The 24,067-nt window shown below is 35.1% G+C and overlaps 5 protein-coding genes across 12 annotated transcripts; 1 reads left to right on the top strand and 4 right to left on the bottom strand.

Annotated features, from left to right (window-relative positions):
• Positions 1-47: 47 nt before the first annotated feature.
• On the bottom strand, positions 48-3,826 carry LOC18051471 (mitochondrial amidoxime reducing component 2). The gene is made up of 8 exons (XM_006448534.2): positions 3,495-3,826; positions 2,624-2,773; positions 1,561-1,737; positions 1,224-1,312; positions 1,070-1,134; positions 692-794; positions 400-510; positions 48-309 (listed from the first exon to the last, which is right to left on the bottom strand). Exons 1-8 carry the CDS (start codon positions 3,589-3,591, stop codon positions 190-192), a joined length of 912 nt encoding a protein of 303 aa, XP_006448597.1. The 5' UTR covers positions 3,592-3,826; the 3' UTR covers positions 48-189.
• Positions 3,827-5,657: 1,831 nt separating this feature from the next.
• LOC18051470 (pentatricopeptide repeat-containing protein At3g57430, chloroplastic) lies at positions 5,658-8,393 on the top strand. Its single transcript, XM_006448532.2, has one exon. It carries the CDS (start codon positions 5,734-5,736, stop codon positions 8,380-8,382), a length of 2,649 nt encoding a protein of 882 aa, XP_006448595.1. The 5' UTR covers positions 5,658-5,733; the 3' UTR covers positions 8,383-8,393.
• A 420-nt stretch (positions 8,394-8,813) lies between these two features.
• LOC18051469 lies at positions 8,814-9,902 on the bottom strand. 3 transcript variants are annotated; one of them, XM_006448531.2, is made up of 3 exons: positions 9,856-9,902; positions 9,340-9,579; positions 8,814-9,104 (listed from the first exon to the last, which is right to left on the bottom strand). In XM_006448531.2, exons 2-3 carry the CDS (start codon positions 9,558-9,560, stop codon positions 9,014-9,016), a joined length of 312 nt encoding a protein of 103 aa, XP_006448594.1. In that variant the 5' UTR covers positions 9,561-9,579; positions 9,856-9,902; the 3' UTR covers positions 8,814-9,013. The 3 variants fall into 3 exon arrangements, with proteins under 3 accessions (XP_006448594.1, XP_024047193.1, XP_024047194.1); XM_024191425.1 differs by having other exon boundaries at positions 9,340-9,575; XM_024191426.1 differs by lacking the exon at positions 9,856-9,902 and adding an exon at positions 9,817-9,835.
• A 578-nt stretch (positions 9,903-10,480) lies between these two features.
• Positions 10,481-15,926, bottom strand: LOC18051468 (protein PLASTID TRANSCRIPTIONALLY ACTIVE 14). Of its 6 annotated transcripts, none has more exons than XM_006448530.2 (13): positions 15,726-15,926; positions 15,490-15,633; positions 15,171-15,308; positions 14,843-14,968; positions 14,492-14,620; positions 13,383-13,472; positions 13,126-13,276; positions 12,493-12,602; positions 11,623-11,694; positions 11,300-11,405; positions 10,993-11,190; positions 10,804-10,846; positions 10,481-10,701 (listed from the first exon to the last, which is right to left on the bottom strand). In XM_006448530.2, exons 1-13 carry the CDS (start codon positions 15,780-15,782, stop codon positions 10,623-10,625), a joined length of 1,443 nt encoding a protein of 480 aa, XP_006448593.1. In that variant the 5' UTR covers positions 15,783-15,926; the 3' UTR covers positions 10,481-10,622. The 6 variants fall into 6 exon arrangements, with proteins under 6 accessions (XP_006448593.1, XP_024046971.1, XP_024046974.1 ...); XM_024191203.1 differs by having other exon boundaries at positions 15,490-15,627; XM_024191204.1 differs by having other exon boundaries at positions 10,698-10,734.
• A 1,319-nt stretch (positions 15,927-17,245) lies between these two features.
• Positions 17,246-22,935, bottom strand: LOC18051467 (vacuolar-sorting receptor 7). The gene is made up of 13 exons (XM_006448527.2): positions 22,401-22,935; positions 20,818-21,510; positions 20,650-20,738; positions 20,451-20,520; positions 19,816-19,899; positions 19,629-19,705; positions 19,442-19,523; positions 18,932-19,014; positions 18,726-18,789; positions 18,464-18,592; positions 17,920-18,023; positions 17,688-17,805; positions 17,246-17,587 (listed from the first exon to the last, which is right to left on the bottom strand). The coding sequence occupies exons 1-12, from the start codon at positions 22,726-22,728 to the stop codon at positions 17,689-17,691; spliced, it is 1,920 nt and encodes a 639-aa protein (XP_006448590.1). The 5' UTR covers positions 22,729-22,935; the 3' UTR covers positions 17,246-17,587; position 17,688.
• Between the last annotated feature and the right edge of the window lie 1,132 nt (positions 22,936-24,067).

The raw sequence follows: 24,067 nt of genomic DNA, 5'->3' as shown, positions 1-24,067 counted from the left end.
GATTATATAAAGAAAAAAAAAATTAAATTTTATAAACAACATCGATGTCTCTGGAAATGGCACCTTGCTGTGGCATAGCAAGCAACAAACCAGTTTCTTATTCCACTAGACAATGATACACACACAACAGAGTTTAATTTATTGGCCCCAACAATAGCATTAGCATTACTAACAAATATTCAATAGAGTTCAAGCTGCTGCCTCAGCTGCAGAATTGACCTTCCTCATGACAAAAACCGGATCCCCAAGTTTAAGCACCTTTCCATTACTAAGGTTGTCCTTCCACACCAAGTTCTGCCCAAAGTATATCTGCAAGATACAAGATAATGCTTTTCTTTTGTTGTGCTTTTATCAGGTGACAGATTATACTCGGAAGTTTTGGATTCGAAAATAGCTCACCTTTCCCTGCTGTTTTTTATTTGGACGCAAAACTTTATCTGACCTAATTTGCCTTAGTGTTTCACTTGGTTCGGGACCAGCAACACCAGTGTCTTGATTGATAGTTGGCACCTGGAAAACAATCTCTGTATTTTTAAAAACATGAATACAAATGGAGGTATCGCTTGGAAAATCTCTCAGTGAATGGACCACAGTTCTCACTTCTCACCTAGACAAGTGACCACAGAAATGATATTTAGTTGAATGAAACGTTTTCACAAAAGATGCAGAAATGAAGAAAGATAACTTTTACCTTACAGCGGTCACACAGCTTAACACCTTGAAATGTGCAATTGTTTATTTGGATGTCCGTCCATAAGTCCTCAGAAAACGGTTCACAACCATCAACAAGGATGCTGCCAAATTCCAGCATAAAAAAGGGATTCATACACCATACAAAAATGAGAAAAGTAATGTGGGTAATTTAAAGGGGGGGGAAAAAATTTTCCAAAAAAAATTTTCCAAATTGGGGGGCCCATTATCCGTTTCCCCGGGGGGGGGGGGGGGGGTGGTTCCTCCAGAAGACTAAAACATAACTCCAACAATGTACAATGAAAAGCAGATGCTATATACATATAAACAAAGGATACTTTTAGATAATAAACAGATATTGTATGATTCTGATTTGTACTTTGGTCGAAAACGGTTAATTGGAATAGGCTCCTTGAGAAGCTTATTAAGTGCATCCAAAGATCCCTGCAAAAGATTCTTTTATAAGCTTACGATTTGAGGTTCTATAACAGAGGAAAGATGATGTACATTACATGTTCATCATGTTGGATTACCTGAGACAACAGCATAAATGGATAACAATCAGAAAACATTATTTTCTCTCCAGCAGCATATTTGGGATCGACAGGTCTAGTTTCTGATTCTGCGGTACCAAATAATGCAGCCAGATTATCAACCACCTAAACTTGGGATACTGAAAATATAAAACGACATAACTTCATTCTACCATAAGGAATGGGTCATATGCCCTCACCAATCCAGCCTGCAATACAATAATTTTGCTAAAGCAGTTCGCTACCTGAAGTATTTTGCTTTTTACTCATGTCCCTAGTCACTAGTTACTGCACCCAATGTCTTATTTTTAAGAAAAGCACCAAAATCAAACCCAACCTGCATTGTAACGAACTAGCCGACTAGGTTTCCCAAGGTAATTTGTAAACCAATTTGAAGCTTCAGCTCCCTCATCCAGTGCAGAGCCGCACCACTCCCATATGGAAACACCGTCTGCTATATCACGGGGTTTGCTCAGTGAAATTTTAAGAGCCTGCATCCCTGGAGCTCTTATTACTGTACAGGAAACAGTCGAGTCCAATTTGAAAATCAGATAAAACAACAGGCAAAAAACAACTCATGTTCTATCTGAGAAGAAAAAAAGAAGCATATTAATGCAAACTCCAGAATAAGAAACAGTTGCGATAAATTTTTCATTCAAAGATAAATAATATTTGAAAATAGATCAATCTATGAAGATCAAGCTGGATGCGCCCAAAGCACTACTAACTATCCCCATTAATACCAATTTTGAAATGATAGAAAGGAATCATGGTGAAAAAAATAGACCAATTGAGTGACAGGTACAAAAGGCGTAACAGGATACAGTCCTAACCACCATCACAACTAACACTATATTTATATTTGTCCACATCAAATAGAACATACTATTTGCCCGCCTCATTTCCTCTAATTCAAAAAAATATGTGAGAATGATCACTGAATCTTAGATTATGAATTATTTAAGCAGCAAAAAATGCTATCCACTTGTGGTGATGGATAAACTGCAGTAAATAGGAGATTCAATTCACAAACATGAGGTATGACAGGTCATTAGACAATCCCAGAATTCTTTAAGATTATAACCTCTTATGAATTTTTCTCAACTTATATACTCAAATATAAAGAGATTTGATAACCTTAGAGAGAAAAAAAGAAAAATGAAAACCCAGCATCTCTTTTCAGGGAACATAAGAAAAGCTATTAAACTCCACAATATAGCATTTTGATTATCTAATAGATTAGAGGAAAGAAATCACATATCTCAAACATCTAGGCATGAACAGCTAAATTCTTCTGTGCTATAACTAGGTACTAATTTGGCTTTAAAATATTACATGAAACTATATAACAACTGTAATTTCAGAAAAATTATGTTGCAAAATAGAAGAACTAGGATTACCCATGAATGATCTCCCAGTGGGTTCCCATCCTTCTAAAAATGCCTCATTTGGCAGCTCTGTCTCAACCAGAGCAAGCTTTGGCTCGTTTCTCTGAGTATATGCTCTCCCGTTGTTATTAATTACCATCCACTGTCTATCCCATCGAAATCCTGTATATAGCAAACAAACATGAACAAAAAGATGCGAAAAAGCTTGCATGTCAAACTGCGAACCACGACTTAATCCAATTGTTTAGGAACTCAAAATTTTAAAAGTTATACAAGTCTATCAACATCCGCAAAGAACAGCAAGGTGCTGCTTTATTGATATGAAAATCATTACACCATATGGAGAAGTCAGTGAAATCGAATCATCTCAGAATTGCAAAATTATTCAAGTAACCTTTATTGACTACAGTATTCAGGTTAGTTTTTCAATTAATTTTCAAAATCGAAGTTGCAAAACTGCTGTGGCTTAGCAACAACAGATGGCTAATCAGACTTCATTTATGGATATAATTCATTGAAGAAATTTGTTCAAAGAAGCACTGGCACACATGATTATTTAAAACATGATTAAAATTTAAAAAAAAAAAAAAAGCTGATGGAAAGATTTTATTTTTCCTAATTTATTTAACTGATAATGAAACAACAAAATAAAGACATTCACAGATGCAAGTCACTCCCAACAGAGTTTTAACTAAGAAAAATGCAAGAAACTGATAAGAGGAGCACATAGAATTCATTGCACTGATATTTTAATCCACAAATCAATTAAAAGAGAGAAAAAGGTCATCTGGGTCAAAGCGACAAACATGCATGAAATAAATAAATAAATAAATTAGCATGAAATAAATGTAATAATTGGATTGAATATAAGCATATAACATACCAGTAGGAGTGAGGGGTGCCTGCTGAGAGACAGAGATGCCTCTGCATGATTTAATTGGGTATACAAATATTGATTTTACTTTGGCTGCAGCCTCCATTTTTCTCAGTAGCTCTCACTGTTTTCCTTTGCTCGATCGTCAGCTACTGCTTATGGTTGTTGAACTTTTGTACTGCTCAAGGATAAGACAAAGCTCAGTGCACCCAACTTTGGCCCACTTATCTAGATTCCATGTCTTTTTGTTTTTTAATGGATCTCTAGATTCTCTGTTCATACAACACCGATCTCGTTCTGATTGATTTACTTTTCTCACACGATAAAAATATGCTAATAGAAGATAATCGTTCAAGCCTAGAGATTGTCATAATTGATGGTGTCATTACTCACTGGGACAAAATTGTTGACACGTTAACTTTTGATTTTTATTTTTTATACATATATATATATATATATATATATCTAAACAAAAGAGTTTACATGAGCCTGTTGGATAAGAGACTAATCAAGTTAAGCTGATACTTAATATAGTCCCAAGCATCCACAAACACATTCCAACAAATAATGGCAGAATAATTAAGGGACAAGCTGCTCTCGCTTTGTCCAAAAATTTTCAGAGGATATATTCTATCTAATAAGCTAAAACTAAAAATTTTCCCCTTGAGTTAATTAAATGCATCAAATTTAAATTTAAATTTATTCTAAAATCACACACAAATCTCATCTATTTATAATTTATTAGTCCAATGATATAATTTAAATGCCTAGAAGGCAATTAAATCCATTAAAAACAAGGCCTGAGATCTAAATATTTGATTAGATTTACACAAATATCTAACTTAATATTAAAATCCATGAAAATGAATTTTATTATTAAAAAAAACCCACTCTTCAATTTGCAAAATTTAGCTACCTTTTCTTAAGGTGTGTGTAAGGAGAAATACTAAAAAAAAATTAGAAAAATAGTGAACCAAGACTATAAATTTTTAGCGGTAGAATCTCCTTCTAACCAAACAAATTAATGGAACCTGAAAATGTTTTCATTACTCTAGAAATTTATCACACAACTATGGAAAATAAATATTCCAAAGGATCGGAGAATATCACAAAATCTTATCTTACATTAAAAGTAACGTTTCAACAAAAAGTAAAAAATGAAAAAGAAGAAACAAAATTGACAAACAATGTTTTTGAGTATATTCTGAAATAAAAAAGTGAATTGCAATTGTTCCACTTTAAGCATATTCATCCATGGACCAGTTAATCACAAATGAATCGCATAAAAAGGAAAAAATAAAAAATAAAAGATACGTTGGCATCAGAAATAAAATTATAAAGCTTTTTCTCTTTTTCTAAAACTTTTTTTTCATGTTTTTTAATCAATCAAAAACTTTGATACCATGAAAAAAAAAATCAAAAATCAAAATCCACCGACCAAAATATCAAAAATCGAAATCCACCAACAAAAATATCAGTTTCTGTAACCAACAAGTAGAAAACATTGGAAGTTCTATTACTATACCAATTGATCCCCAAGGCGAATTAATAACTCGGTTTGGATACGGATGCAGCTGCAATAACTGAAACCAAAAAGATTAGCCAAAATTTGCAGCATTGTATCTCTAACAACTGCCGGCAGCATGAACCGAGGAAGCAATGAAAAAATTATACAGCCATACCTTAGGGATTCAGTCAATTTGGTAACACATTAAAAGAACTTTCTTCTTTCGAACGGGACAATCTTCAAGTAAAATACTCTCTATTTTGTATTCCGTTTGCCATCAATCCGAAAAAAAAAATCTTAGGCCTTCTATCCAACCCAGCAACAAGCAGCAACTGAGCATTATGATGGAACTGAACTGAATTAATAGGACCATTTACTGTTCCTCTTGGCACTGCTTTTCATAACAATACGTTCATCCGTTCTAAGCTTCAACATCCTCGTACCAATAGAGCCACCGTTGCGTGATTTTCTTTCATCACCATACAGGCCATCACCCCGGAATAGGGGCCTATTTGATACTAATGGAAACACTTTGCCCTTTTTTTCCAAAAATGTTAAAAAACTAAAAATAAAACAAATCAGGGATCCACATGTTAATTAACTAATTTTTAAAAATTTCAGAATTATAGGAAAATTTTTTTATTAGGAGTCAAGACCATGTTTGGTTCTGTTACTTCCGCATAAACCACTTTCTCACGTGAGCAAAAGCTTGAAACTCCTTTCAACTGTAATAACCACCAAATGGCTTCCTCCGCTCAGTGTCTCACTCTCCTCCCTTCACCGCCTCTCTCTTCCCTCCAAACCCACCAACCACCGGCAACCACCGCTACGTCTTTGCCGCTACCCGGTTCCCAAACACGGTCTAAGGAGTCGTGGATCGAGTCCCTTCGCTCCCAAACCCGCTCCAATCAATTCCGTGAAGCCATTTTGTCCTACATTGAGATGACTCGTTCGGATATTCAACCCGACAACTTTGCTTTCCCAGCCGTCTTGAAGGCCGTGGCGGGCATCCAGGACTTGAGCTTAGGGAAGCAGATTCATGCCCACGTTGTCAAGTACGGGTACGGGTTATCTTCAGTGACGGTAGCCAATACCCTTGTAAATATGTATGGTAAATGTGGTAGTGATATGTGGGATGTATATAAGGTGTTTGATAGAATTACTGAGAAGGACCAAGTTTCTTGGAATTCAATGATTGCTACTTTGTGCCGTTTTGAGAAATGGGACCTAGCATTGGAAGCGTTTAGAATGATGTTATATAGCAACGTGGAGCCTAGTTCGTTTACCTTGGTCAGTGTGGCTCTTGCTTGTTCAAATTTGAGTAGGCGTGACGGTTTGAGGCTTGGGAGGCAAGTACACGGGAATAGTTTACGCGTAGGTGAATGGAATACGTTTATTATGAATGCTTTGATGGCAATGTATGCCAAATTAGGTAGAGTTGATGATGCAAAAACTTTATTTAAGTCATTTGAGGATTGTGATTTGGTGTCATGGAACACCATCATCAGTTCATCATCTCAAAATGATAAGTTCTTAGAAGCAGTGATGTTCTTACGCCAGATGGCACTTAGAGGAATTAAACCTGATGGGGTCTCAATCGCGAGCGTGCTTCCTGCTTGCTCACACTTGGAGATGTTAGATACTGGCAAGGAAATTCATGCATATGCATTGAGAAATGATATTTTGATTGACAACTCCTTTGTGGGTAGTGCTTTGGTTGACATGTACTGTAATTGCAGAGAGGTTGAATGTGGTCGTCGAGTTTTTGATTTTATTTCAGATAAGAAAATTGCACTTTGGAATGCTATGATTACTGGTTATGCACAAAATGAGTATGATGAGGAGGCGTTGATGCTATTCATTAAAATGGAAGAAGTTGCAGGGCTTTGGCCAAATGCCACCACACTGTCAAGTGTTGTGCCTGTTTGCGTGCGCAGTGAAGCATTCCCCGACAAAGAGGGAATCCATGGACATGCTATAAAGCTGGGTCTGGGGAGGGACAGGTATGTGCAAAATGCACTCATGGACATGTACTCTAGAATGGGGAGGATAGAGATTTCAAAAACCATTTTTGATGACATGGAGGTTAGAGATACAGTTTCTTGGAACACAATGATCACTGGTTACACTATTTGCAGTCAGCATGGTGATGCACTTATGCTGCTGCGTGAGATGCAAAACATGGAAGAGGAAAAGAATAGGAACAATGTTTATGATCTGGACGAGAGAGTACTTCGTCCGAAACCAAATTCCATAACCCTCATGACTGTCCTACCTGGCTGTGGCGCCCTGTCAGCTTTAGCAAAAGGGAAAGAGATCCATGCTTATGCCATTAGAAACATGTTAGCTACCGATGTTGTTGTAGGAAGTGCATTAGTTGACATGTATGCTAAATGTGGTTGCTTGAACTTTGCGAGAAGAGTTTTTGATCTGATGCCTGTCAGAAATGTGATCAGCTGGAATGTTATTATCATGGCTTATGGGATGCATGGAGAAGGACGAGAAGTCTTAGAATTGTTAAAGAATATGGTGACAGAAGGAAGTAGGGGAGGAGAAGTGAAGCCTAATGAAGTCACTTTTATTGCATTATTTGCAGCATGTAGCCATTCAGGGATGGTAAGTGAAGGTATGGACTTGTTCTACAAAATGAAAGATGATTATGGGATTGAACCTTCGCCAGATCACTATGCTTGTGTTGTGGATTTGCTTGGTAGAGCAGGTCAAGTGGAGGATGCATATCAACTTATAAATATGATGCCTCCTGAATTTGACAAAGCTGGTGCGTGGAGTAGCTTGCTTGGTGCCTGTAGGATTCACCAAAATGTAGAAATTGGGGAAATTGGAGCTCAAAATCTCTTCCTCTTGGAACCTGATGTGGCAAGCCACTATGTTCTGCTCTCAAACATTTACTCTTCTGCTCAACTCTGGGACAAGGCAATGGATGTCCGGAAGAAGATGAAGGAAATGGGAGTAAGAAAAGAACCAGGTTGCAGTTGGATCGAGTTTGGTGATGAGATTCATAAGTTTTTAGCTGGGGATGGATCACATCAACAAAGTGAGCAGCTCCATGGTTTCCTCGAAAACTTGTCTGAAAGAATGAGAAAGGAGGGCTATGTGCCTGATACTTCTTGTGTTCTTCACAATGTAAATGAGGAGGAGAAAGAAACATTACTCTGTGGACACAGTGAGAAGTTGGCGATAGCTTTTGGTATCCTCAATACCCCTCCTGGAACTACCATCAGAGTTGCCAAAAACCTCAGAGTTTGCAACGACTGCCATCAGGCTACTAAGTTCATCTCAAAGATAGAAAGTAGGGAAATTATCCTAAGAGATGTGAGGAGGTTCCATCATTTTAAAAATGGAACTTGTTCTTGTGGAGATTATTGGTAAAAAAAAGAAAAGTGATTGATTTTTGTTCATGCAAGAAGCAACAAGTATTGTTGAGACTCAAGTGCCACTATTAAATTATATACGTTCAATTCCAAAGTTGTATCACAGAAATGTACCAAACATGAATTTCTTGTAGTTTCAACCTTCTTTTGAAGCGTTGATGTAAAAAGAGGAAAGGGAAATGACAATTGTGTAGCTGTCTAATTCCTTTTGCTGTCTCGAAAGACGATAATTCTTTTGATTTCATACATTATTTTTTCTTTTCCGATAACACACGTTTATCTCTCATTTTTTAAGTAGAAGGCAGCAGCTTAAGCTTTAGGGCTTCAACTGCCAGAATGTTATGGCAACAAAATTAACCAATTCGCTGAGCATCTCCCTAATATGCTGGCCACTTTTGAGTGTTAATATGCACGAACTAGTCCATAACATAAAACCAACAAATACTTCAATTTTCATTCAAGAAGGAAACTCTACTCAGTATCAGTAACTGGGCACAAAATGGAAAATCTCACAAAAAACGGATAAGATTTTGTATTCCACAAGCTAAAACAAAGGTACCAAAACCAGTTGCATTTCTTCTTTCAAATCATTAATGATCCAATTCCCAGGTAATTCAGAGGTAGAATATCTACTTGCTGCGCTTGGCTGCACGCTTCCCTTGGCCTTTCTTGGGAGGTCCCTTTCCACGACGTTTCAACATTTCAAGCTTGGATAAGCGCCTGCCAAGGTAAATCAATAGAATGTATCACACTTACCAAAAACCAGCATGCATAACTATAATTGTTATAGCTAAAAAGAATCATATTCAACAAGCAAGCAGTTCTTACAATAAAAGAAAAAAATCGAAGCACAGAAGTCATGGGAACCATTAGCAGAATATCATGTTGCAATTGCTAGAAAATAGCACTATGCAAACAAACAAAGAGCAAATATTTAATGGGTATGAGAGATTACTCTTGTTCTTGGCGGGCCATGACGAGAGGATCATCTTTCTTGATGTCATATGGGTACCATCCAGCAACCTTGTCACCGATGAGCTTCTTCCGCAAAATCTTGTGGGGTGATCTCTGGCCAGCGGGGTTAAGTACATGCCCAAATATCTTGGCCCTCGCCTCAGTCAGCCCTGTGGTCACTACTGTGGGCAAAATGTTCTTAAGCCTCCCTCCTGTAGCCATCGTCACTCGCCAACTCTACCTGACACAATAACAAACATAAGGCGTACACAACAGTTGATGCCCGTTGATGCATTTTATCAAACAGTTGATGGTGCGGGGATAAATTGGTGAGCATTCGTATCAGCTAAACGTAATAGTTATTGTAAACATTAAAAGATAAAAATACTAAGCTTGCGTTACATAAATAAAGATTTATTCGTTTTGTTTGCGTTTCTAAAATATAAAAACAAGAGCAAATGAAAATCACGAGAGAGACTCAGAGAGAGCGCGCGGAGCCGCGGAGGAAAGAATGTACCTGATTAGCTCGCTTTCGGTCATACGATGCAAAAGAGTTTAGCGCGGAAGAGCAGCTCTTAGTTGAAATTTTACAAATAGATATTTTAATTAAACATTTATTATTATTATTATTATTATTATTAAAATATTTTAAAAATATATAATAAATAGTAAAATTGTTAATTGTCCTTTCATATTCATGCCATCAGAGTTTGTTAAAAAAAAAAATTGTTTGATATTGTTAAACATTAAATGCATTGGTGTGAAAATGAATATATAACCAAAAAAAAAGTCTCATCCATTTGTAATCGTTATGATAATAAATTTTGTACCAAACCTATACAAATTTCTTATCTCCATATTTGTTTACAAATTGCAAAACACAAATAGCCTTAAATGTTAGCTGAATTAAAAAAAAAAAATTAATTCAAAAAATAACTATAAAAATAGCCCTCTCAAAAACTATTTGTATTAAGCAATTTAGCCAACAGCTATTATCTTGTTCAGCATTGAATATCCAATGTCGGGTCAGTTATTACATCATTTGAGATACAAATTTTGCATGTCGAGCATTATTCTTATAATTTATATGACTTAACAAAAAAAAATTAGGAGAAAGAGACAGACACATAAAAGAGAAAAAAAAAAAGAGAGAAAACTAATTCTATCAACTAAATTACAACCGAGGTCTTCACAAACAGGAAATAGCTTAACACAATGATGGTTTTATTGCATTAGCTATGTAACAAAACTGTTTCAGATCCTGCAAACTCAAGATCATCATGGTTAAAACAGTATCCGATCTTGATAAATGTCCAATGCCTTGATAACCTTATCGATGAATAATTTCCGGTGCAATCTATACCTGCATTATTTCAGATTTTCAAGAAACGAATCACTAAAAATTGCTTTTGATTTGCAGTTCAACTAGAAGCAAAAAAGTTCTCAAAAGGACTAAACTACATACTTGATTGCGGCTTCAAGGGTCCTCCTAGGTTCTTTCATAGAATCTGTGAGTTGGTAAAAAGATGAAAAAAATAAACATAAGCACTGAATAACGATTATATTCCTGTTGGTACAAAAGTAAATATGCTTATAATAAGAGTATCAAGCGGTTAAAGTCTAGGAAGGAGTAAAATATGAATAGCAACTTTACCTAGCATTTTCTGATCTTGTTTAGAAGTGGTAGGGAACTCTGCTAGCATCTGTCGGCATTCTTCCTGTAATTCCTTCACAGCTTTTCTTTCTATGCTTGGAACCAGGGGCACATCCCCGTCTGACCAAGTGGGCAGCGTTCTTGCTGCTGCTATGACTGCTCCATCGACGAAACTTTCTTTGTCACTCGATATTTTACCTATTATCAATTTTATGCAGATCTTACAGTGATGCTAGAATCGAATTGCTAGATAGTAATATACAGCTTTTTGTGAAAAGGAAATCAAAGAACTATGCAGAACACGTACTATTATGGTAATATTCTTCAGGAAGACCGGATATATTGAAAACTGACAAGAAAGAATCCAAATGTATGCGGGCATCGCCAGAAAACTGAATTACATTCCAAGGATTCTGCAGTTTAACAAGCGAGACATTCGTGTGTGTTAATATTGAAGAGAAGTGATCATTTAAGAAATCAAATTTAAAAAGCACTAAAAGCAATCAAGATTAAAGACTTTTAGAAGAGTCTTTTGAGAGAATAAACAATACATTACTCTCTTAGTGCAACCAGAACCACATAATCTAAAACAGGAATCCGTTACTGATGAGTAAATTGAGAGAAAATTACCACTGGTGACGAAAAACCATATCTTTGCATAAGCATGTCATTCATCTGCCCATGCATATAATTGACAGTCATCTGTAAAAATTTTACAAGATCAATGAGGAACTAATGCAATATGCCAATTTATGTAAAAAGGGTTATTTGAGAACAAGAAAAAGAGTAATAAAATAAGATAAGAGAATCAGAATGGGGCAAACTCTAAATAGTCAACATTAATTTCGTGGGATGCAGTATAGACCCAGGAACTGTGGAAGCTTTTGCAACTACTTTACTGATAATCCTCAAGTGATTTAGGCCAACAATGGGAGCAATAATACTCATCATAGAACTTAGAAAGCTTGTGAACGCTGGAAGCCAATCCTCTAGGCTTCTCATATGCAATGGTGTCACTAAAAGACTTATTTTGAAGTCATGAAGAAAGAAATGTTCACAGGACATAGCTTAAATGACTACCAATTTTCAACATAAGGCAGATCCCTTGATGATATGAACAGATTAGTGTTTGCTGTAGTTGGAAAAATGTACATGCAGTTTGGTGTTCAGTTAGAAAGCAACATATTGGTCCTATAATGGTTGACATGGGGTTTTATAACTGCAGTGCTCCAATTTCTATTGCTATTCTGTTTCGACTATAACTGAAAAAGTTCACTAAAATAAACTGGTTTTGGCCATCATGCATCAGAATATATCATAATTTAGCATATTGCTAAATATCTTAAATCATTTCTACATCCACTAAACACTTGCTTGACAAACAATGTTTCACTCAGTTTTGTCTCTGCCATCAGTGCTCTGTGCACATTTCTACATATAGATATATATATTCAAACTAATTTAAGGCATATGTAAACATCAAACTCTAGAATATATTACCTCTTCTCCCCTTCTAACGTGTTGTCCAGCATTTACCATCACCTCAAGCATGCGATCCTTAAAACGCCAATGGAAAAAGCAATTTGGCTGAAACGAATGGTTTAGCATGTCTGCGAAATAAGATTGAAGTTACAAAACAGGAACATATTAATAAATAGCCAAAGCAACTACAATTAAGCAAATGTGGCTAATGAAAAGGGGATGAATAGGAATGAAATAACATTATATCCAAGACAACTAATAAGTAAACAAAATGGTGAATAAATTGAGAACAAATATAGGATAGACATATAAAGAACATGGCAATGGTTGGAATCTAGAAAAGAGAGAACAACCAAAGATTAACAGATTAAAAAAAAAAAGAGAAGGTGTCATCACATAACATCTATGCAATTGTTTTCAATCTACTTGCCATTAACATTTATGAATGAAAAACTTCATGTTCTTCTTGTTAATTAAAGCTTACATAGAATACTTCCTGTCAAGTACAACCTACAAGTGAGAATTTTTTTAATGAAGTTAAACATCAGATGATATACAGCAATCCTGTATGCATTCCTTTACATTATATCATAAATATGATGACAAGATATCAACTAATATAAGTAGAAGAATGTGACGACAAATGTTTACCAGCATAAGGGATTAGCATGTTTGCATCTTGTACCAAAGCACCAATCCTCACTTGCATGTTAATGCACCGTGACTGGGCAATACTTACTGCCCAAATAAATCTTTCAGGATCACGAGCAAGACGCTTTATCTTGAGGGGAACACCTGAGTGCTGAGCGACATTAAAAAAGACAAGCAGCTCCGTCAATTAAAGGGTAGATACAAGTTGTGAGATAATAAGAACATTTTATACTGTGCAACATCTAATTTCTTGGTACCCAGTTTTTTTCCCAGAATTCTCGGGCTCTTTTTTGTTGTTCTCTCATAGTTGAAGCAAGATTTGGGTCCTGCAGCTCCATAAGGTCCTCCTACAAGACACATAGAACAAAGAGGAAGAGGAAAAATGTTAATTTTGCTTCACAGAGCTGTAGAGAAAAGAGTTGTAAAGATAACAAGTTGATTAGTGACAAAGGATTATCTAACAGACACTTAGAATGAAAGCAAGTTCAGATAAGAAATAAATAACATTAATGTTAGAATGACACAGAAAATAACTTTAAGTGGTAAGGCTTGGGTTTTTCACGGCCGATGATCTCATTCAACTTCTTGTTCTTCTTCTTCTTTTGGAGAAAAAAGTTAAGTAGATTGTATGTACAAAACAAGATCTACAAAAGGTGAACGAGATGTCCACTAACCCCAAAACCACCTTAAGAATTTACAATGATCTCATTCAACTTGAAGATAGATTATTTATTTCAAACATATAATCTGCCCATAAGCATGTCAAAGTTAAAGAACTAATTTCAAAAAGTTAATATGTTTGTATATGTAGTCATTCAGTCATGTTTTCCTCTCCTGCAATTTAGCAAAGAAAGCATAATGAATTAATGAAATGTCATAAGGCAAACAAATAAATGTTTTCATTATGTTAAATCCTCAAGACTCATACTTTCATTTTTTTTAATAAAATAAAAATTAAAATGGAGAAATCAGTCGGCTAACATTTGGATGTCTTGTGAGAGATGGAGATACTAAACATTAAGAACCTTTCAATCAACAGCTGGCTAGTAGAATCTTATATGAGATCATTATCTTCATGGGCCTGAGACATTAGAAGACAAGTTATGTGCACATAAATATTTGACACATGAGCCTTGAGGTTCATCCCAAGGCATTTCCCTCATCCTTGATCAAGGTAGGACTCTAAGCGGAAGACATAAGCGCATATGCATTACGAAAATGTCAGTATATAATACAAGGAATGTCCCATATATGTCTAGATTACAAACTTTAGAGTTAATTGCATGAAATAATCAGAAATATCACTGGAAGAACACAAGTCACAATCTATATGCATATATGGTTTCCCATTCTGTGGATCACGCACCTCTGTCGCAAGAAGCAAGCTAGTGCACTCATCTGCACTAGGTAAGAAGTCACCATATAATTGCCAAAAATTATCGTCCCGATCAAATGCATATAAAAGAAGGCATGCCAATCTAAGGTCCCAATCTGTCTGCCAATAGAGAAATCCATCATAATTACACATTTGGATATAAAAAAAGATATTGAACTCTGCTCTTAAGATTCCATTATCAACAGAATATATAGTAATGGAATACACAAAAAGAGAGAAATTAAAAAAAAAAAAAAAGATATGCCAATGCAATGGTGAAGATTCAATAATTGAAAATAAGATCAAGAGCTAATCTCTGATATTTAGAAGAAACTAAGTTACCTCAGGGTCGGTAGAGTTAATTATATCAAATATTGGATGGCCTAATGGCACTATATCGGGGAAGAACATCCATGGGAGTTTCTGTCTTATGGTTAGCATCAACTCTAGAGGTATTTGCATGACTAACTGCACAGTAAGAACAGAACCCCCACACTGTAAGTAAATATAGATATAGGAATCAAAATTAGAGGTCAATTAAGGTCATGCAAACAACAGGAAACACCGAAACCACAGCCAATCCGAAGTACTACAATGGATACTGCAAAAGCATAGCTATTATGCCATCAATCATATGGTCATCCAATAAGAAATAATCAACCGAGCTCACCCGAGCACGACGGCGCGGTTCAATATCTTTGGAAGCAAAAACTCCAAATCCATCAGGACCTTCCTTAAATTCAACCCCGTATGCTCTCATACTCCGGACATAACCTATCTTGTAGAAATCAGGGTCTGCTGGCTCCAACTATATACAAATGAAGAAATGCAAACATTACAGTCAACAACTCCATTCCATTTAAAAGGAAAATGAAAAGAAACAAAGGCAAACTTATCTCCAGCTTGACTTTTGAATTATTAAAGCTTATGCTGAGCTCAAATGAAGTAACATTCTTAACATGCCCATTAAAAGCTCTAAAAATTATTACCCCGTCGGCTGGTGTTTCCTCCAGTTTGGGATTCTGAAAGAGAGGAAATGGAGGAGTCTCAACAGAAGCTTTGATGGGTCTGATATTGTTTTGACTGTTATTGCTGAATGTGTAACTGGGTTTTGCGCACCATTTCCACTGTTCCTTTTGCATTAAAAAGAAAGAAAGTCAATACTATATTAGCTAAAATTAGAGAAAGAAGACATACAAAAACAGAAAAAGAAAATAGAACGGACCTGAGGATTGGAGAAGAAAGAATAAGTGAGCTGATGAAGAGGAACAGAAATGGCCATTTAAGGGGTAGCAAAGAAAGAATTCAAACTTCACAATTGCAAGCTCAACTTGTACTCATACTGAAGGTTTTGGAGTGAAGAGGTTTTACAAATTTTGACAACGTTATCCGCTTTGCCACTCAACTGTCGTCTGCTTTGCCTCTTAAAAACAACGAATTCGAAATTAATAATGAAAGAATTTAAATTTTTAGTATCCTTTTTTAATGAATCACTGAATACTGAATAATACTGTAACTAGTCATAAATATTGTAAATAGAATATAAAATTTATAAATTTATCATAAAATCTGTAGCCCACTAATAAAAGTAAATAATTTTTTCTTCTTTTATTTTGCGTAAAATATTAACGTTTATCTATCATTCTAAATTTTTTGAAAATAAAATGAAATTTGGCGAATTTTTTTTTTGGTGAAAGTAAAAACATTGACATTCTTTATTTTGGATTTTTTTATTGAATAAAAATATTTACCAAAGAATTTGACCATTATATTTAACAAATACTAGAATACAAATTATTGTTGTGTAAATTTTCAAGTGAAGAATTGACGGTAGGGTTGGCAATGGGGTGAGGTGGGTGTGAAAAATAGAGATAATGGGCTAAATTTCCCACTTTGTTAAAAATTTCTTCTTTATTTCTCATCCTATTTTCTAATAAATTTAGTGGGGCGGTGATGAGGAATCCCATGTAAGAAATTATTTTCTCATTCCCACTTCATTCTCTATTTATTTATTTTATAATAGATATGGGTAAATAGTTTCAGTAAATCAAAAATTAAAAACTTAAATAAAATTATTATCATATTATAAAATTTTTAAATTTTTTTTCCAAAAGGCTGATATAATATTTTAAAATAATATCAAAACTAAAAAATATTTGAAAAGAATAGCATCTTGAGAGAAAAAAGAAAACGTAACAATGTTATAGGCTTGAATAAGAACTATAATGTAGTGTTTTTTTTGGTTATATCATATTTATATTAGGTAAAAATAAAAAGAAAATTTATTAACTAATATTGTAATTGATAAAATAAAATTATTGAACAAAAATTTTAAAAAAATCATATATAATGAGAATTGGGGTGGCGTGGCGTGGAGAGTATAAAATTAAACTTCACTCCATTAAGAATTAAGAAATTATTTTTCTCTCATTTCTCACCATATTCTTAAAAAATTATTCAAATTCACCCCATTTAAAGTAAAGCCTAATAGAGCTCCAAACCTGTAGAAAATTTTATCATTCCTACTATAAGATGTTAGTAACACTTGTTACAAATAAAATATAATTGCTATTTATTTTAGGCTAGGTCAAAAATGAATTCTTTTCAAAAGGCTGGGAGCATCGTAATTTTGTTTGCTTAGTCTTTGATTTTGCAATCTGGTCCAAGCCAAGCTGCATTACAGTTGCTGCTGTGGAGAAAAATAATTAATTTTTTCCCTCAATATATATAGACGCGCGCGCGGGCTATGTTAACTTTATGTTTTTCATTCCATCAAAAATGAAATTATCTGAAGTGGTGACAACACAACGTATTGAGTTGGTGCATTTATTTTTTCTTACGAAAGTATACAAATTACTCAACCCCTTTTATGTACAAAGCGGAAAAAAGCAAAATAATCCTGTGACTAAGAGCAATAATAGTACTCTGTGTACATAAAACTCGCGAGTTCCTGCAAATGTGGCCTCTCTGATTGTTTTGTATAGGATCTGTTATTATATGGATTCGAAAGGTTCACTGCCAGCATAAGTGTAATCTAGTCCTCTTGAGGAAGCCCTTTTGTCGCACGAGTTGCTTCAGCTTTTGCCTCTACAAATGGTGACGATGTTTTAGTATAAATCAAGTTATTATGACCAATGTCTTAGCATAAAACAAGGCAGATTGCTCATTGCGGCAAAAATTTGATTACCTTACACTGATGAGCCATGTCGTAAAGGCTGTGCTTCATTTGGAACTTCATTATTGTGGTTGTTGTCAAGAGGCATGTATTGTGACATGATAGCCATGATCTCCGAGTCCATGTAAGACTGAAAATGAAAGGAAGAATGTATATTAAGCATTTAGCTGCATATTTGGGATGAAAATATTGAAAAATGGACATAAAACCAGTAAATAAAACTACAAAACTTAGTTAGACGTACCCGGAGTCTGTATTTGTAGAATACGTAACCAGCTACACCAGCACCCACCACAACTGCCAGGACCAAGAAGGTGAAGAACCATCCAAATCGAGATCCATTTCTCTCTGTAAAATGGATGCACATGGATAAAAAGTTTCACCAATAATCATTGATAATAACGTTTAATGGTTTAAACTGACAATTAAATGCCTTTAGACTTATGCTATGATGATCAAGTATAGGTCTCTTTCATGAAAGAAAAAGAACTAGAATATGTTAAAAATAAAAGCAAGTTGGTTTCATCCCATTGGATTAGTTACGCTTGTCAAAAATTATTTTGTCCCAATACATCAACGACGAGATCAGTGAGTTTGTTTTAGGGTTAAGAGATCTCCGCATCTATCAAAGAAGCACATACATCAGACAACTAAACTTAATGCAGCACGATGATATCATTCACTCTGAAACTAAATCAAGAGAAGGCAATGCATGAAACACATCGAATTTTCCGTAAAATTTTCCACACGTAAGAAATGAGGATAATCATTTAAATTTCTGGTCTTACCTATACAAGCATCCTGCTCCTTTATAAAAAGAAGGTTGCCTTTGCACTTGCACTCAAATCCTCCCCAAGTATTCTGACAGGAGCAACCATCACACTGACAAGCAGAACGCTCCTTGCATTCGTTGATATCTGATACACATCCGACAAACAAAAGCGGAACATTGTTATTTGTAAGTACCAGAATTTTAAGGATCACACAGCTATAGATGGCAAGAATATAAGTGAACTGTTCTTTAATAGTCATTTTGGGCAAGACTAGCACCTTCACATTTATGACCATCTCCGCGAAAGCCATTTGGACAATGACAGCCTGTTATTTGGGACTCCTACAATAGAAAAGAAAAAATAAACGATATCATAATAGAGATGTTATGTGCGCACGACAAAACTTTACTTGATTGGTGAACCGAATAACGAAATCTTTAAAAAAAAAAAAAAATCACGAAAGTAAAGTTAACATCACTGAACTGAGCAAGCTGAGAAGGTTAATCCATTTTTGGTATCTGACCAGCACCCACCGTTGTTTATTGAACACCTTGCAGGTCCATAAGCTGACAATTAAAGAGTAAATGTAATTAATAATGTATAAGCTGATAGGCGCAATACTGCATTTCACGGAATAGAAAGTTGTAATCAGAAAACAACTGCAACAGATTTGGACATGAACAATCCAGCAGCTTGCTGTTGAACACAAATTGTCATCTCACTGAGAGATGGTTAAAAACTATAGGGTCACATCAACTCCAAACAAAACTGTGGTGGAAGATAATGTTGTCCATGAAAAAGAATTGGGTAGGCTGGATGAGATAGTTCACAAAACCAACGTATGCAGAATGGTACATCAGTGAAAAGCTGATATGTTATGCAGCAAATGGGGCATAAAGTGTAAAAATACTTGTGTAAAATTCTCATTCACAAAAAATATAGGAAGTAAAAGATAGGAAAAGATGAAAGAAGGGAATATATATATATACGTACCTTGACAGGATATGTACCCATCTCCTCTATACTGGACACCTTTCACAATCGGACATTCACACAATCTTCCCCTAAATGTATCCTAAATGAATTCCAGATTTGTTTAAAATTGATTCTGCACTTGAACACAATTCCAGCATCGAAGCATTAATTACAAGGAGCATTTTCTAAAATTTCTATGGTATACCTTGCAAGAAGTTATGTTGGCTTGTGTGTCTTGCCAACAGCCGCCATTCCTTTCAAGGCATTCATTAGTCTCAAGATCTGCCAACATAAAATCAAGGAAAAATTACAAAGGAAAGGAAATCAATGCACTTCCAAATGAAATGAGCTGGTTATCAGTACAAACAAAAAAGTTGGTTAAGGATAACAACCTCCAGTTAGACAAATTTGCGGTTCAGTAGCCTCCTTAAATCCAGCACATATGGCCCTCAGTACGGCAGTTCTCTCCAATTTTCCTATACATAATGCAAAATAAGGGATAAGGGCGTCAGCATCCGGTATAGTAAATATTATGAAACTTATGATTAAAGGATTGCATAGGCAGGCTCGAAAACACATTCAAGCCACAGAACGCAGCCCAGGAGCTGATAAAATAACTAATTTTGATGGTCGTAAAGATGGGGGAAAAGAAAGAGGAGGGAGGGGGGGGGGGGGGGGGGGGGGAAGAGGGTTACTGGATAGATCATGCTTGGTGTATTGCTACCAGAATTGAGACTGAACAAAGATGGAAAAATAAAAGAGTGCCAATGAACCTAATGTCGCAAAGATAGTATTAAGAAATAGATGGGTAAAACAAGTAGAATGTGCTCTTTGTTCAGACCAATATTAAAATATGGATTTTGGAAGTCTAAATCATATTTTACATCTGGTTATGCTGGTTAATAAATATGACTGGGACTTCAAGCATGGTTACCGTATATTGAATTAAGAGAAAGCATTTAATATTGAAACTGGAAGTAAATTTTTCTAAGTCAAAACATGACAAGCTGCTCATTGAATAGCAAACCTCGATACTGAACATCATTGATTACTAGGGTTGGCAAGATGGTAACATCTCCACGTGACCCTCGACCGACCTAAATTTGGACAATCAATCGGAAAAAAAAAAAAGAGTCAAATATGGAGCTGTAGAGGAGTTTTTGTTAAAATTAAGATCTACTAAGGTCATTTGTAGTTGCTAAGGGTGGAAATATAAAGATAAGCACCTGGAATTCTTGCTCAGTTTTCAGCACTTCATTCTCTACGTCAGCTTCAGGATCGCCAATGCATTTTCTGATCTTTTCAATGGGAAGTTCTGTGTTGATCAGATAATAATCATTAAAAATACTACAATAGCTGGATTTTCTGATAAAGAAATAAGAGCAGTGACCCACCAAGTGATTTCATGACTTCCTCGGCACATTCTTTGCTATATCTCTTCTCCTTCATGGAGCATCTGATATGAAAATCAGTCACATAATCCCACCAAACCCAAGAGCGGTTGCTCTCGTTCGCTACTCTATGCACACAAAGCTGCCTCAAGTTCTCAAAAACCACATCCTTCCCTTGATACCCTTCTCCAAAATCCTGTTCTGGATCAGGTGCACAGTATCTCCCATGGTTTATGCACTGAGACTTGCATTGGCTACTAAGAATGAAAGCCCGAGGGCAATACCATGTTATGTAGTGTGGTGTAAACAAAGTATAACCACCCCTTTCAAGGATTTGAGCATGGCCCTTGAAATTTTTCACAAAGTTCATCTGCTCATCACAACGAATTCCACACTCATCATTGCTGTTTGTCCAAAGCTCATACTCAACTCGCTGGTCGGGATGGGGCATCGACTCTCTCCAGTCCAGTTTTATCACAACTTCTTCACCTTTCTTCAAGGCTTCCTTTAAGCTCAGACCAAAGGCACGGTCTATCAGTGCTGATGGGATTCCAATTTTCTCTACGTACCCATTTGCATCAGTGCTTTCCTCAGGGGAATCCATAGTGATTAGAGGCTCATCTACACTATCAGCAACTAAAACTGCCGCAGCTCCTGCCTGTTGACCATGCCATACCTTCAAGGCAAAGTAGCACTCTAAGAGTGCAATATTGCATTACTTCAGTTGTTTACAATCGTCAAAATAGAAATTCAGGCAAACTTTCATTGGACAAAAATTGAACTACTTGTAGAACATGGAAGAAAAATAATAACCAGGATTATGTGTCTCGTGATTCATAAAATCAAACAAATCCATTATAAAGGAAAAATGAGATTTTCAATGAAGATTCAAACTATGTGCCCCAAACGGCATATACAGGAATTTCAAAAGAAAGAATAAAATATGTATCTGATTTAATCAATGAAAGAATCATTCCAAAATCACACTTAAATAGTGCAACAAAGTGAAGGAGCATAGGCTTTCTGACCAATTTTTGTTTCCCATCTGTTGTCTTTATCATGATTATGAGGATATTAAAAGAAACTAAAGTGGAAAAACAGGGGAAAGCCAGAGCACCCACCTCAAAATGTGATTAAAAACATCCGGAAACAAAACCAAGAATTTTTATTTATTCTATAAGAAAGATCCGTTGCAGTTAAAGAAAACTTGTCATTGTTATTCAAAAACAAAAGCAAACTGACATCTACCCATTCTAAAACTGATCAATCTTTTGAAAGCAATCGCTTAAACAATTCTTTTTTCATGAACCATCAAACACCTCCTTACCAAAATAACTAAATGTTCATGAAACTGAATCAAAATAAACATGACTACATAAAAAAGTTAATTCAATGAGTAATCAATTAAACTCTCAACAAACAAGTCAACTTAGAAAAAAAATTTAAAGTCAACCCAACAAAAAAGAATTATACTCTGGCAACCCATTTTTTCTAGATTCAAAGACTTGAGAAACAGAAAAGAAAACAATATTAATTAGAAAATGTTTTAAGAGAGAGAGAGAGAGAGACAGTAACAGTGAAAATACCTCCTCTATCAAGAAGAAGCACAGTGGGTCTTGGAAACTTAGATTTGAAGGGCTTATCACCCTCAAAAGGCTGACAGCCAGAAGCTCCTTTGTCAGGATAAATAACAGAACCAACCATGAAACCGCCATAATCAGGAATCCCAAAGTTTCCAATTGCACTGTCATGCTTCGAACGTAGACTCTGCGGATGCAACACACGGATGCTACTCTTCTCAACCACAAACCTCGCACTCACGGAGCTGCTGAAAACAACTGTGAGTATGAGAAGCAGAGCCGTGAGCTTCTTCGACAGGGAAGAAGCCATGCATGTGATCATCATCATCATCATCGTGTGCTCGCTAAGAATAAGAAAAACTGAGGTGGGGCTTTCAGACGCTTATGTGGGTTGTTTCTGTTTCAGTATTTCGTGAACATGGTGTGTTAAAATATGTTTGTTTGTTTCCTGAGAAAAACGGGGACGGGTTTGTAGAAGAGAAATTTGCAACGGTCGACAGGTGGAGAGAAGAGAAGGAAGGAACTTGGCTTTGTTGTTAAGACTTTAAGAGGGAGTGAAGTGTTGTAACTTAAATTTTCTATGCAAAGTCAGATATTATTATTAAGGTCCTTCTATTGTTCAGTTTCAAAAAAATAAACCTCATTATTGAGAAATAGTTCTTAAATTAAATCATGGTTCATTGATCTTCTACTAGCTTTACATTATGGAAATTCTATGGTGCACTAAAATTTATAATATTAAGGACTTAAAGTACGCATTCTTCAATACCAAGAGTCCATTTGACAATTTGAAAAATATTGGGGGCTTAAACGAATCTATCCCTTCCTGTACGTCTCAAGCATAATTAAAGGAATGACGTAAAAGAAAAGTCAAGCGAGAGGAGTGAGGAGGTGGTGGTGGACAAAGTCAGCGGAACTACCATTTCCAGCTTCTTTGGCACGACATCAACTTATGTGCTACGACATTTTATTTATTTATTTATTTATTTTCAATATAAACTTCTAATATTAATTTCGGAAATCTGAAAAAAAAAATGATAGATTTCGAAAAATTTCATAAATTGCATAACTCAGTAAAATATTTAAGACAAAGTTGAAACGGGAATAAATTATTCTCTTTATTTTGATGGTAGGCTTGAAGATTTAACATATGTCCAAAGCTTATTTAACTATATGTCTAAAACTTATTATTTAATTAAGGTTCACTTCGATATTGCCCTAACTTTTAAAATAATTACTTAACAATTGTGCTGAAAATATAATCAACTGTAAAAAAAAAAATTAATAAAGCGTTTGGTAAAATTTATTTTTAGAAGTGCTGTGAATTTAAAAAATAATCATAGGTATTTAATAAATTTTATTTTTAAACTACTGTAAGAATGCAAATGACTGGAATAAACATAATGTTTAATAAAATTTATTTATATATTTATAAATATTTATATTCAATTTTTTATCGTGTATATTTAATAATTGATAATTAAAATAAATACTCTTATTTTATTAATTTTATCTTTTTATTTTGTTATCTCAATATAATTAGTAGTAATAATAATTATCTATTTAAATTTAATAATTTTATTTCCCGATTGAATAAGAATAATTTTAGATTTTTATAATATGTGTAAGAATATATATGAAGTTCTATTAAGTATAAAATTAATTTTTAAAAT

Source organism: Citrus clementina, unplaced genomic scaffold (genome assembly GCF_000493195.1).
Source record: "Citrus clementina cultivar Clemenules unplaced genomic scaffold, Citrus_clementina_v1.0 scaffold_2, whole genome shotgun sequence".
In the NCBI taxonomy this organism is placed as follows: domain Eukaryota; kingdom Viridiplantae; phylum Streptophyta; class Magnoliopsida; order Sapindales; family Rutaceae; genus Citrus; species Citrus x clementina.
Note: the sequence above shows the minus strand (reverse complement) of the source record. Positions and strands in the feature narration are given on the sequence as shown.

Coding starts and splice junctions, on each gene's coding strand:
- LOC18051468 (XM_006448530.2), bottom strand. CDS start 15,782: ATGGCCATTTCTGTTCCTCTTCATCAGCTCACTTATTCTTTCTTCTCC. Junction 11,695..12,492: donor ACGTTAGAAGGGGAGAAGAG/GTAATATATTCT, acceptor AAATTTTTACAG/ATGACTGTCAATTATATGCA. Junction 11,191..11,299: donor TGAAGAATATTACCATAATA/GTACGTGTTCTG, acceptor AATTGATAATAG/GTAAAATATCGAGTGACAAA.
- LOC18051467 (XM_006448527.2), bottom strand. CDS start 22,728: ATGATGATGATGATGATCACATGCATGGCTTCTTCCCTGTCGAAGAAG. Junction 19,706..19,815: donor GCAAATTTGTCTAACTGGAG/GTTGTTATCCTT, acceptor TTATGTTGGCAG/ATCTTGAGACTAATGAATGC. Junction 19,524..19,628: donor CCAACATAACTTCTTGCAAG/GTATACCATAGA, acceptor GAATTCATTTAG/GATACATTTAGGGGAAGATT.
- LOC18051471 (XM_006448534.2), bottom strand. CDS start 3,591: ATGGAGGCTGCAGCCAAAGTAAAATCAATATTTGTATACCCAATTAAA. Junction 2,774..3,494: donor GGCACCCCTCACTCCTACTG/GTATGTTATATG, acceptor TGCTATATACAG/GATTTCGATGGGATAGACAG. Junction 1,738..2,623: donor CACTGGGAGATCATTCATGG/GTAATCCTAGTT, acceptor TTTCCTGTACAG/TAATAAGAGCTCCAGGGATG.
- LOC18051469 (XM_006448531.2), bottom strand. CDS start 9,560: ATGGCTACAGGAGGGAGGCTTAAGAACATTTTGCCCACAGTAGTGACC. Junction 9,105..9,339: donor ATGGCCCGCCAAGAACAAGA/GTAATCTCTCAT, acceptor TTACCTTGGCAG/GCGCTTATCCAAGCTTGAAA.
- LOC18051470 (XM_006448532.2), top strand. CDS start 5,734: ATGGCTTCCTCCGCTCAGTGTCTCACTCTCCTCCCTTCACCGCCTCTC.